The sequence below is a fragment of the Rhinopithecus roxellana genome, chromosome 10 (genome assembly GCF_007565055.1).
Source record: "Rhinopithecus roxellana isolate Shanxi Qingling chromosome 10, ASM756505v1, whole genome shotgun sequence".
NCBI lineage: Eukaryota > Metazoa > Chordata > Mammalia > Primates > Cercopithecidae > Rhinopithecus > Rhinopithecus roxellana.
In genome coordinates, this window is record NC_044558.1 from 30296975 (window position 1) to 30311091 (window position 14117).

The 14117-nt window shown below is 34.9% G+C and overlaps 1 protein-coding gene across 2 annotated transcripts in view; it reads right to left on the reverse strand.

Annotated features, from left to right (window-relative positions):
- The window catches only part of LIN7A (lin-7 homolog A, crumbs cell polarity complex component), a 155660-nt gene that overhangs the window by 89470 nt on the left and 52073 nt on the right, over positions 1-14117 (reverse strand). Inside the window, exon 2 of one of the 2 annotated variants that reach the window (XM_010383672.2) lies at positions 9764-9882. In XM_010383672.2, coding sequence (XP_010381974.1) covers positions 9764-9882 — 119 coding nt within the window. The remainder of the gene's footprint in view (positions 1-9763; positions 9883-14117) is intronic. The other variant, XM_030939925.1, reaches the window with a different exon arrangement.

Genomic DNA, 14117 nt, shown 5'->3' on the forward strand with positions numbered 1-14117 from the left:
TCCCTTATTAATTAGTCTTTATTGGGGAGTAGGAGAGGGGTGGGAGAGAGAGGAGATATCATGGACACTTTAGAAAATCTAATGAAGTTTGTGAAGTTATCCCAAGAAAAATACACTCATGTGTGTAAATGTTCATGTCATTTATTTATTTGTTTGCATTTGACATTGAGTTATTTCACATATTACAAAAAATTATGTGACTCATTTTTCTTGTAAAAATCGATGACCTCTTTCTAAATAAAACAATAATAAATGCAAATTACTAACCAAATCATATATAAAAAAGAAAACATAGTTTCTGCTTAAAATAGTTTTCAATTAGAAGGCTGTTTTATTTGGCTTAATAAGAAGTTAAAATTTAGGCTACTCTGGGACCCTTTGCCTTTGGGATAGCTCTGCTGTGTCTATGGAGCAGCCAAAAAAGACAAAAAAAAAAAGGAATAAGTTAAAATTTAGAGTGATCCTTCCTTTATATGAAAATATTGGTGTTATTTTTAGTATCCAAACAATTTTTCATCTGTTTTAATAGCAGTGTGTGCTCAAAGTTGCAGCTCACATAGCTTTCAGTATCAAACAGAATTAAATTCCCTATCAGTCAGAGCAGAGTAGACTTTTGTCAAGACACCTGAGCTTTCTCCAAGATACTTCAAGGTGAATTCAGGTTTTGTGAAACCCTTTGTCCTCAAGTCAAATGTAATTATTTTTGGAAAGCTTAGTGTCAACAATGCAGCCTTTGTCAGCAAGGGAAGATGTTTGAATTCTTTCAGTTTTATGTAGTCTAAGCAGAAATAACCTTTAAAAGAGTTTTGTAGTCTTTACAGATGTTTGTAGGTCTTCTCCATGGACAAACTTACATGTCCTTCTCATTTTCAACTCCTTTGCCCTCACTAAAGTCTTTCTTTCAGCACTTTCATGTCAATGGAAAGGTCACAAGATTTTACCTCTAATTTCTTCCTCCAAAATGACAGTTCTTTCCAGAGTCACCCTACTAGACCAGAAAATCTGAAATTGAAAGACTAGCCTCATTTTTTTTTTTTTGGCCTAACATGTTCCTTGTAGATGTAGATAAACCTCTCTTGTCAAATTGTTTTAAGATTCAGCTCTCCTTTACTTAAAAAATAAATAAAATTAAATTTCTGACCCAAGTTCAGCCAAGAGCATTAACACTTATCCAATGGAAAGCCAAAAAACTTCTGACAGTAAAAAGGATACATTTTGCTTCATTTCTAAATAAAAACTTTTGAAACTCTAGATTTCTGGCTATGGCTGTGAAATTATTAGGTTGCTTTTAACAGAGCAGGCAAAGCATCTTTTTAGGATAATTATCAGTGTCTTTCACACGAATGCATGCTGATGGTGAGGGCAATATGTCTCTATGAAAAGTGGAACCTCTGTCTTCACCAGATTCATTACGCTGGATCTTGCATCAAGAAACTCCATATGTACCCCATATGTACTTGCAGTATCAAGATTTTTGTTCCAATAGGAGTTTTGCTTGATAAGAAACTCTGTTGGGAGGAAGCAACACACACACACACACACACACACACACACACGCCCCAACATTCAGGTGAGAGATAAAAATCAGAGTTTTACTGAAACAATCATAGTTTTCACCCAGCTGCATGCCAAATGGGAATGACACAGCTGTTATTTTCACCATAATAACTGGCTTTGAAATATTGGCAAAATACCAGAGTTCAAGAGTAGGTTCTAGCAAATGAACAGAGGTGTCATTAATGTTTTTTATTCTAAGCAACCCACCAGCTCAAGCATTTCTAGAGTACTTGAAATGATAAAGCTTTCTCCAGTTATTTATGGTTTCTTTTGATTCGAAACATGTCAAAAGTTTCATGTTAGGGAAAATATAAGTTTTGGCAAATTTCCATCCTTTTAAAATTGAACTTCTTCTCTAGGGGGAAAAAAATCTATATTGTGTGATTTATTTTCAGGATGCTCAGAAATAAGCTTTCTTGACTTCATCCTATCATTGGCAGGAAACTTATCACACAAGAAACAGTCTGGCTTTTGTGTCCCATCACATTTAGCAATGCAAATAAAATCAAAGGAAATGTAGGAGCCATCAGCTTTCTTTTCTCTGACATTTGCCAACTTAAGCTAAGTTTAATGTGAACAGAAAGAGATATGCACAAACATAATGTCAGATGCATTTTCATTAATTCTGATGAAAGCAATGCCATTCCAGATGTCATTGTACAAGGATAGTAACTTTATGTGAAAAAGTACATGCTACTCTGTCCATGTTTAAAGGAAAACATCAAAATATTTTAAAACAATAAAAATATTAAAAGATTAAATATATTAAAAAACAAAAAACATATTTTACCATAAACAATTTTTTGCACGAAAAGTAAAAATAATAAAGCTAAGTTATATATATATATCATATATATATATATTTGCTGTTACTTAACCTACAACATAAAGTCTGTATATGATCTTTAACTAAAATACCCCTTTTCTAAAGTGATCTGAAATGTATCATCTAATCTCTGCTGTTGTTATATAGAAAGTTTTCTGTATTACAAATGAGCCCATTTGTAATAGCTGTGTATTTCTAGTTATCCTTGGTTATCTGGATTCTTCCATTTTTCATCCAGTGTTCTGGCATGGTTAATTCTCTTGCCCTTTATCCCATCAACTATTGGGTGGTAAACCTTATGTTACACATTACTTTTCTCTTTATGTGGCTAAATATCACCAAGTTTGTAACTTCTTGTCATCTAACAAGGTATCCAGATCTCTTTTCATGCTGGTTGCCTTTTTCTACAACCACTACAATGTGTTAACATCTATCTGAAAGTTTGGAGCCATCTATTTAAAAATTTTGCATTTTTTGAATGATCAAGAACTACAGTACCATTGTTCTTCTCATTCTTAACTAATATTTCTTTTTTGGCATACATATGTACATATTTTTTTGAGTATCTAGGAGTGAAATTATGTAAAGAAATGCAATACTAATCGTTTCTCTATAGGTTCTTTTGGATTTTATACATATATGATCATATCATCTGTGAATAATAACATTTTCATTTTTCTTTTATTCTAATATTTACACCTATTTTATGTTTTACTTGACTTATTTTAGTGGCTAGGCCATTCAGAAAAATAGTGAATGACAATGGCGATTCTTAACTAATATTTCTAATTTTAGCTTTTTATCACTAAATCCATCAAGATTTTTACCACAATAGTTACCATTTCTTAATTGTCAACTCTTTAAGGTAGGCACTGTATTAGTCAAGGTATGTAATGTACTATCTCATTTTATTTAATCTTTCTGACAATTCTATGAAGTTATTATTGTCTTATTTTACCTTAAAAAAGAGAATAAGCAAAACCAAGATCACAGAAATTAAGTAACTTGGCACTAGATTACAAAATGATGTGGTCAAGGATGTGAATCCAGATTTGTCACAATCCATTGCCAATATTCTTTCTGCACTTTTCCATTACATTACCATAAGCTATGATTCAGTGTCAGTTTTACTTCCCTCCCTCCCTCCTTCCTTCATTCCTTCTTTCTTCTCTCTCTCCCGCTCTCCCTGTTTTTCTCTTCTTTTTCCTTCTTCCCTTTTTCTTCCCTCCCTCTCTCCTTCTCATCCTTCACTCTCTCCCATTCTTTCTTCCTCCAATTCCTCTTTCTCCTATTATCCTTATTTTATCTCATACTGTCACTAATTAGCCAAGTATGTATTTTCTTAGGGTAATTCTGAATCTAGGTTGTATCACCCAACTAAGCACTGGCTGTCTTATAAAGCTGATTAAGTTTTCCTTCTGTGTTTTCATCCACACAGTAGATTAAGACATTAATAGACATTAATTTGAAGAGCATCAAGAACAAAGCTTGTGTCGTAATGCTACTTCTCACATGGTTATGGAATTAGGGTGCAATAGCTCAATTTATTTTAGTTATTGATGGTGGGGTAATGAATATAAATATACTAGTCTTGTGTGTTTTCTTAGATTCAGCTCACGGAAACTACCTTGTCTCTTTCTATCTGTTATTCATTCCGTAACTTGCCAAAATACCATACTTAGAGATAATGTGGGATCCTACTCTTTAATAATGATAAAATCCATTGATTGTGTAATTATTGGCTACCACACACTGTATTAGGTAGCTGTACATACATGATATTTAATTAGCAGGATCAGTGCAAGACTGGTGGTATGAGTCCATTATTTTAAACTAGAAAGTACAATTTTAGAGAAGGCAAAAATAGGTAGCCAAGTTGGGATTCAAACTTTGGTCAATTTGACCACAACACTACTCTAAGGACTTTGCTTCTGTCTCTGATCTGACAGAATGTCTCACAGTGACCTTTCCCACATAGCCTTCTTGGGAGGCATTGTGGTGAAAATTCCCATTCCCTTCAAAAACTAATTCTCATTGGGGACCAGGAGCACTTGAACAGTAGATGGATAAACTCCAAATATTTCTCCTATCTTGATTATATCTTTAATTTCATAAGACCAAAAAAAACCTTTATAAAAATAATAATGAAAGTAGGAGAAAATGAGAGACAATCAAGAAGCAAATAAAATTTGTGACCCAACTTTCTTAAAATTGTAACAATTGTGACTCGCCTAATGGCCATAGGTACTTATATTGGTTACAAATTTCATGTAAGTTTTCAAAGATGTATCAGTTTATACAACATAGTTTTAAAACATTGATTGTGTTTTACAGCAATTAAAGGACTGATGCTACTTATAACCTTTTGCCAAAATAAATCTGGTTTGATCATTGTGTATCATCAGTCAGGACAGCCTGGGTAATGCTGAGGTACAATAATCTCTAAACCTTGGAGATTTAGAGTAACAAAGGTTTATTTCTTGCTCAGATTATATGTTCATAAAAGATTAGCTAGAGTCTATATTTTTTATTTTCTCATTCTTAAACCCAGACTGATTGATAATTTATCATATAAAACTTACTCATTGCCTAGCAAAGGGAAGAGAACATGGCAAATCATTTACTTACTCATAGGCTCCTATGAAGACGTGAAACATATAGCTTCTTCCACTCACATGTGATTAGCTAAAGCAGTTATCACCATAGATAGCTTTAGAGAGAATGGAGAAATTCAACTATAGCATGCACAAAGAAGTAAAGAACCATGCCAATTTTGAAATCCTATTATCACAAAATGACAGTCATTCCATATAGGGTTGATTTATTTTCTTATTCTATAGTTCTACTACTTTAGAAAATACTAGCATTCAATTTGCTGATTAGCCAAAAAAGGCAGTTTTTGCTGATTATGACATTTTGTTCTGCATTTTTGCTTCAAACCTGCATATAGCAGTTATAAATGTGCAAGTAAGTCCTTACAACAGACCACTGTTAGCAGTATGTCACCCTCCAGGTCAATGAGCACGTCATCCTGAAAAGCAGGAGCATGAATAATTCATTTTACAACTTGGAAGATGATGATAGTACACAGATAGTTTTTTTTTTTTTTTATTACTTTGGTTGCCACAATAATTCCTTTGTACTCTGTATTCTTTGTATTCTTTGTATTAGATGTCTTCTTAAAATATGATCTCTTATACATTTATTGATCTCTTTCTCTGAGGCACAAAGAACATGAAGTTTTGGGGCAAAGTCTAACTCTTGACAATTAAGCTATTTGCACTGCAATTCAGTTCTCTTAGGTAATTCTTTTATTCAAAAATCAATATTTCATAATCATAATATTTCAACCCTATTTATATGTTTAGGCTAATTCAACTAATTAATACAGTGTGAAGCTAAAGCTTGAAGTCACTTGAAATCACAGAAATGATCTTTACTGAGAATATCGGTACCATAAAATATTTATTTCATCTCTCATTCAAAAACTTGTGTAAATGTGCTCTTATCAGCCAGCACATCTCATTATAGAAAAGGAGTATCATGTGTCAGCCCATTTCTCTGCCATGTTCTTTAAAATCACTTGCACAGATGAGATGCAATTTAAATATTGATCAGGACTCTTTAGAGATCCTTCAGCAATAAAACATGACTAAGAAAAGCGTTGCTTACCACTGTCTGTATTCTGTGAATAAAGATATGTGAGGATTTGCATTCAAGTGTAAGTTACTTCTTGACAGAGGAATGCCTTTCTTAGTTGTACATGTAGATGGTCTTCCTTCAGTACTGACCTTAGCATATACTTCCATGCTTTCTTACAGGTTATAGAAAAATATAGTTAAGGGAGCTTCGAATCTCTTTTAAGGCCATCTATTTCTAGTTAAAAAATTAAAATTTTACCAAACTATTCTTTTCATATAGGTGCTGCACATATGCCAGGAGCTGATTCAGTGGTTTCATCCAAAAGTAAAGCAAAATATGGAATTATTTCAACATATAATACTAACTACTGTTATGTAAGGCAATAAAAATATTTTTGGCAAAAGCTTGTCCTGCTTTCTTTTTTGAGCATAATTTGTGTTTTACAATCTTGTTGGTAAAAGTGTGACCTGCATCTCTTTTTGCTCTGCTGAGTGCAACTAAGAATGATGCCACTGTCATTTTTGTTCTTTTCTCTGTTTTGCATGACAACATTAATAACTTTCACAAGGGAAAGTATTAACTAGCAAATATTTCTGAAAAACTCAGATAACCACAAAGATTCTGAGCTTTATTTGAATAAAAAACCAAAACTTCGAAGTTTTTTTTTTTTTTTTTTGGCCAGTATTACAATCAGTACCCAAGACACCAAGAGAGGAAGTATTCTAGGCTCACTAAATGTAACTTTGAGACATTTATTATCATACTTTATAACTGCACTTTTCTTTACTGGCATTTGGTTTCACCTACCTGGCAACATGCATTCATATTTTATATTTTAATTGAATAACTTTTCACTAGAAAGATTCATAATATTATTCAGAATCATTGTTTATATATTGCTACTATTATTATTTCCCACAGCAAATGTAAATCAACACAATAAGAATAAAGAAAATTCCAAACTTAGCAAATATAAACAATATCATATGAATGGCATAAAATGTTAGCCAAGATGAAGTAATCTTTTACAATTCCTGTATAACGTGCATTGCCTTTAAGAACAAAATTATTACTAAGGAGTTTACTGTGAATATAAAATTAATCTTACTAGTTCAAATTTATAAAATGTAAGGTAGATAAATTACATCATCTGCTTTCCCTGTGAAAATGCCAAACTGTCTATAGATGAGTTATAGACTTCTATGGACTACCAATGACGCACACACTTTACCATGGGAAGAGTTTGTTAGATGGATTTATAATGCCTAAACAAAGCCCCCATATTTACTTTCCATTTTAATTTCATTCTCATTTTCCTTAGCAAACTCTAAAAAAAAAAAAGAAAGAAAAAAAGGCTGGTGTGTTTATTTGAACAGATATCCATACCACATTTATATTTCCAGACCCAACTTCTCCCCCAACCTTCAGATTTAGATGCCTGTTAGACATCTCTGCTTGGATATCTCAAAAGCATCATCAACTTACTAGGTCCATAATGGAGTTCCTGGATAGTCTTCTGCAAAACTAGTCCACTTTATTATAACATCATTCATTCAATTGTTCAAGCCCAAACCTAAGATTCAATAGGGTCTTCTTTCTTTCACATCCCATATCGTCATCCAGTTCATTAATAATTTCTATTGACTTTGCTCTAAAAAAATATATCTGGAATCAGACAACTTCCCATTTTGCAGTGCTGCCACCTTTGTCCAAGTTTGCTATCATCTCATCTCTCACTCAATCTACTCACTACTTAATCACTAGTCTCTCTTTGTTTCTACTTTTGTACTTACACTTGTAGTCTCATCACAGCATCGAGACACACATTTTCCAAAAGCAAATAAAATCAGGTCAGAACTCTCCAGGGGCTTCCTATCATACTTAGAAAGAAACACAATGTTCTTACTATATGGCCTGCTGGACCTATGTGTTCTCCTCTCCAGCTACCTCTAGAGAGCCTACCTTGCTAACTCTACTGCACACATATTAGCTTTCGGTTTTTGAACTTGTGATTTCTTCTGCCTGGAATACTATGAGCCCTGATATTTGTGTGACTGTTCCATTACTTTTTTGCTTTCTTTTTTTCATTTATTTGCTTTTGTTCCTGACCACATTAAATAATAGAGCTTCAACCAGACCTCTCTAATCCTGCTTATTTCTCTCCAGTCTTGTCACTCTGATATTGCATTGTACATTTATTTATCATAGTCTTCTCCTATTAGACTGTGAGTTCCATGGTGGTAGACACTCTGAATTCATCATAAGCCACGTACTCAATGAGCAGAGGTATATATTTGATGTATCCTATCCTTTGGTTACTTCTGTGGAAAGCAGAATGCTAAGACATAAAAGAGATGGTAGAATCTCTAAAATGGAAAAAAAATGGTCACCAAATTTTGGGGCAATGGCACTCTGTGAAGGAAGAAAACAGAGTATAGGAAATTTGGCCTTGGTCTACAGAGTGAGCACAGGAGTGACAACTGTAATCAAGAAGACGCTCATGCAGTTTTGAGATATTTTATACCTTTCCCACTGAGGGGAAGCTAATGGCAAAGAATCCGTATGCTGAGAAATTTCCTTACAGCCTTCAATCAAATTCATAGGTTAAAACTTAGAGATGTTATTATGGTTATATACTTAAGCTGTGTTCAATATTAACAAAAATTAAATAGTGAACACTTCACCTGATAAATATTTAGCACAAGCACAGCATAAATCAACAAATTCCAACAAAGGTCAAATTTTACATGCATTGCATAGGCACCAGTTTAAATCTGTAGTGAGAAGTTTTGTATGTCTTTACCTTGATCTTTCCTGCCTAGTGACTAAACTAGTATTGTTGAGGTAAAAGAATATACATTAGCCACAAGAAGAGTTGTAAAGAGAAAGGTGGAGTGACACAAGCATTCATGAGAGGTGCCTGCCCTATGCTACAATAAACTCTCTAGGTAGTCATTGGTTTCAACAGACTTTGGAGAGAATAACAGTAGGTAATTCAACACTGAGGACTTTTGGGAGGGCAAATGGATTTATGGACTTTAGGTTCTAACTAATGAATTATTACTTTGTTCCTGTTGGGGAAGGAGTAATGGGTTACCAAGTAAAACAATATAGTTTATAGATCTCAAGTGACTTATCTTGTAACCAATTAAATTCTTTAGTTGAATGGTCAATCCCACTCAAAGTCAATACAAAATTCAAATAGTCATTTCAACATACTTATTTCACCTTAGTCTTCTTGAAACCATTAGTGAAGAAAGGATTACAATGTAGATTTGTTAGAAAGACATACCAGCCTAACTGTATATTTTCCATCATTGCCTTAGACAGTAACGTTTAGTCAGTAGGAGGTTACTACTTCAGATTTACCTGGGAAATAATTAATTGTATGTTCTTTTTAGACAACCTCAGCCCCTATTAATGATAACTATTTCTACCTGAATTTCTAGGTGGCTTCATGTGACCACTAAATAGCACAGACTACATGCAACAGTCACCTGCTAGGCAGTCCCTTCATTGGTACCAGAAGATCAACATTTGGTTATATGAATGTATAAATCCTGGCTGGATCTAATTTAGCAGGCTAAATTATATTTTATCATCTGTCCAAGGAGCTAAAAACAAAAAATTAAAATGTAGTTCCAATCTTAACAATTTCAACTGTTTGTGTAGAAAAGACATGTTTTCTATGAAGAAGACATATGGTTGAATTTAGTTACTAAAATCTTAGTGCCATACCTCTCGAATAGCTGTACAAAACTCACTCTGAAGCACTTTTTTGAGGGACTGTAGCTTGTGCACTGGTACTTCTCCAGATTCCTGTAGTTTTTCCAGTAATTCAATTGCTCTTGCAACATCTGAATGAAAAAAAAAAACCAAAATAGAGAAACCTAGAATAAATTGTATCTCATCAGCTTATAGTACTATTATTCCAATTGCATGATGACATTGAAAAGCAAGTGAATTAAATTGCATAATCAGAATTTATATTCATAGCTTATTGGTGTCATCGTTTGGTTAAAGGTCATTTTAACTTGTTCCACACATTTGTCACTTCATACATTTTCTTTGATGGGATTTCATGTAATTTGTGTCATACAAATGAGTTTGAATATTATGTCAGTAAAGAAGAGCTGGACACATGTCTATTATTTATTCTGATACTGCAATAACAAAACTAATTCTGTCGGTTTTACCTCTGAGATGCTTCCTTTCAGTTCAACTTTTCCTCTCCTGTTTCAGTTTGTCATAGCTACAACGTTACATGTATTACTATAATGAATGGATTGCTGTGCATCTCTGCAGTTTGTCTATAAACTTCTTGAGGGTGGGAACTTGTCTGGTTTGGTTACCATTGTATCCTCAGGGTATGGTATATCATAGTGAATAAAATTAATGTACTTTTCCCATTTCACTGCCATTGGATTATTCCAGACCCTCGTCATCTCTCCTCTGTCCAATTGGAATTATTTCTTCTCCTACAGCCTCTTCAAATGGTCCACAAAGTTATTTTCCTAAAACAAAAGTCTGATCATGTGCCCATCTACCAGACTTTAGAACAGTACTAAGCAAGAGTTTTCAATAACAGTTATTTTAAATGCTTCTCTTTCATTTAACAATATCAAAGGTTCATGTATCAAGAAACATGTAGTCTTTTATAGCCATAAACTTTAAAATTCCCTGGATTATTTCATATTGCCAAGAGAAAATAATTCAATAAAGGGCCATTTAAAAATACTTATGGGTGAGCTCTTCTATCCTTGTGGCTGCAGTAAATAACTCACTGAAAAACCACTTAGGCATTTATGTTATAGGATATGAGGTTTTCGATTCCTAAGTGCCTAGCTCCAGAAAGCATCCTACATCCCTGCCATCAGCTCATAAATTTATCCATTCACCCATCCATCCAGTAATTTGAGTTTCTGTTATTAATGCTTGGTGCCAGCTTAACAAGAATATGATACCCCCTTTCAAAGCTCACAATCTAATGAGAAAGAAATAGAATAGCACAGCCACCTATAATAAAATTGTTAGCACCTCAGAATCTGGGTGGGGTTAGCATAGGTGTATGTATCTAACTGAATAAAATAACAAAAAGTGACTTTGATGGAGACTCTCTTTGAAGTAGTCATTCTGATTGCCAATCGTGGGCCAAAGTAGCACAAATCATTGAATCAATGTGACACTGCCAGTTTCTAAAGTCTACCTTTTAGTACATTAAACGGGAAGTCTACATAGTCCATTGGACAAAACCAGATACTTTCACAATCAATAAGCTGAGATTTTATGCATTTCTAACTGCAAAAAATACTCTACCTAGGCTGCAGTAAGCCATGATTGCACCACTGGAATCCAGCCTAGGAGACAGCGTGAGACCCTATCTCTAAAACAACAGTAACAAAAATTCTACCTAGATGCCCATGGATGCATGGAACTCTCTGAGCTCATTTTTTTTTTTTCCCCTAAAACTCGCTCTTCTTTTCCTTTGTTCCATATTTCCAAAAATTTCTTCCCCCAAACAAGTCATCTTCTCAAGCAAAACTATGGTGTTTTTCACACTCCCCTTGCATGCAGATAGTCGTCAAGTGCGGTAGATTCTATCTCGGAATTGCCTTTTGTAAAGAGCCCCATCACTCTCAGGGAAGTCTTCATCATTTCTCACGTGCAGTACTGGAACATCTCCTAACTGATCTCCTTTAAATTACTCTTCTTTTTTCAGCCCATCTGCCACATTGCTTCCATAGTAATTATCCTAAATGGTAAACCTAATCATTATTCTCCTGCACATAAAACCTTCCCTGGCTTCCCACTCCCTACAGAGTAAAGTACAGAACACTTAGGGTTACATATAAGGCCCTTAACAGCTGACTTCTTGCTCATCTCAGAACACCTCCTCCTGTCCATCCTACAGTGGGGCGATCCCAATTTTTTGCTGTTGCTAGGACATGCCACAGAATTCCACCCCTATGCCTTGCACATAGCATTCCCCGTTCCTGAAATTCAATTCATTCTTTCATGCAGTAGTGCTAGCCCTGGGCTGTGCACAGGAGACAGCAGTGAAGGAGATAGCTCCTTTCTCTTGCTTTCATGGAACTCACAGGGTTGAAGGGGAGGAGTCATAGACATGCAATAAAGTGCGTGTGTTCTATAAATGAAGCACTACAGGCTTGTCCATGGATGTATAACAAAGACATTTACCATCATCAAAAAGTCAAGGAGGATCTATTTGTGGAAATAACTGCTAAGCAGAGTCCTAGGTAGGAGGTGTAAGTGGAGAAAGAGGGAAGAACGTTCCAGACAAAGGGAATAAATGCAGATCAAAGGCTTGTTAAGAGAGTGTGGGATATTCAAAGAAATAAAAGGCGTTTATTATAGCTAAAGCTGAAAACAGGATGAGAGTAGCCAGGGATGAGTGGCGAGAGATGAGGTAGACAGAAATCACATCATGGTGAGTGTTTAAGGCCATGTAAGGGCAGACTTGGCTTAAAAACCATCTCCTCAACAACATCTTCCCCGACTCTCTGAAGCAGCTTCAGTTGCTATCATGTCTGCATTTCTACAGCTCTTTGTTCACTCATCTGTTACAATAATTACTACCCTCTGTTTGCAGGTACATCTCCCTCCTTTATCTCTGTGAATGTATACACTTCTTCGGACATCAGAAACAAAATATCTTATTCATTGCATCCACAGAATTCCACATCCCTGTGTCTTAGCACATATCATCCTAGGATGTACCTAACATCTAGGATGTACCATACATTTTAGGATATACCTAACAAATATCAAGTGTCTAATGCACATTTGTTGAATGAATGATGGATTAATTGATGTGACTGGCTCAGGAAGGCAGGTGTTAGAGGTCTGTGTCTGCATGAACCTGTAACTTCTCGTGAATCGACAACTCTAGATTATCAGCTTTGCTTGGATCTGGACTAGAAGAGAAAGGCAAGCCTAAATGTGCAGGCTGAAGAGTATTAGAGACTACACTGGGTGAAGTCCAACAAAATTGAAAATGATACTAACCTGAATATTTTTAGTAGTTCTCAACCTGGGCTGTGCATTGAAATTATCTAGGGTGCATTTAGAAGTTACTAATGCCTTAGACCTATGCCAAACAAATTAAACCAGAATCTCCAGAACAGTGGTTTTCAGCCTTAACTGCATATTAAAATCAACCAGAGAGGCTTTAAAAAACACAAATGCCTAGGTTGGTCCCACCTGGATAGTTTCTGATGTGATTGGCACAGAGTGGGGGGCTGGGCATGGGGCTTTTTAAAGCCCTTCAGGTGATGCTAAAGTGCAGCCAGGGTTGAGAACCTCTGCTACGGATTATTGGTTCTTAACACGAATGTGTTTAAGAATCACCCAGAAGAGCTCATTGAAATGCAGATGCCTAATCCTCACCCCATTTGAGAAATGTTGATTCAGAAGGTGTAAGGATAAGTCCCCAGAATATGCCTTTTAAGTACATGCTCAAAGTGATTCTGTAGTTGTTAGTTTACAGATCCCAGAGAGAGAAAAGTGAGTAAAATGATTTTTTTTAGGTTTCTTTCATTCCAGAATTCCAGAAACCGTTGTATTCTCTAGTATTCTTAAATACAGTCTGTAACATGGTACTGAATGGGATTCTTTGAGGAGTTTCATAAAAGCCCACAGATGACAGCAATTAGTGTTAAGGAGGTCGTTAGCAAAGGCTGCTGATTGGAATCACCCGTGAAGTTTTTTTTTTTTTTTTTTTTTTTTTTTTTTTTTTTTTTTTACCTGATCTACTACCACAGACCAATTAAACCAAAATCTCTAGGAGTGGAATCTACAAAACGAGTTGTTGGTTTTTTAATTTTTGCTTTTCAGTTTCCAGATAATTTCTAAGACCATTGAAAGCTGAGAAAAATATTGTTCAAAAAAGAGCCATCAAGGAAACCAGACGTGTCTCCATTAAGACTCATGAAAGCTGAGCCAACTCTTTTCTATTATACCACAGGCCTTTCCCAGTCCTCATAAGAGGTCATTGGGAGATAATAGAAAATTAAAGAATTGTTAAATCATTAATTTGACACAGTACTGGGTCTTTTGCTTCTCTTCCAATAAC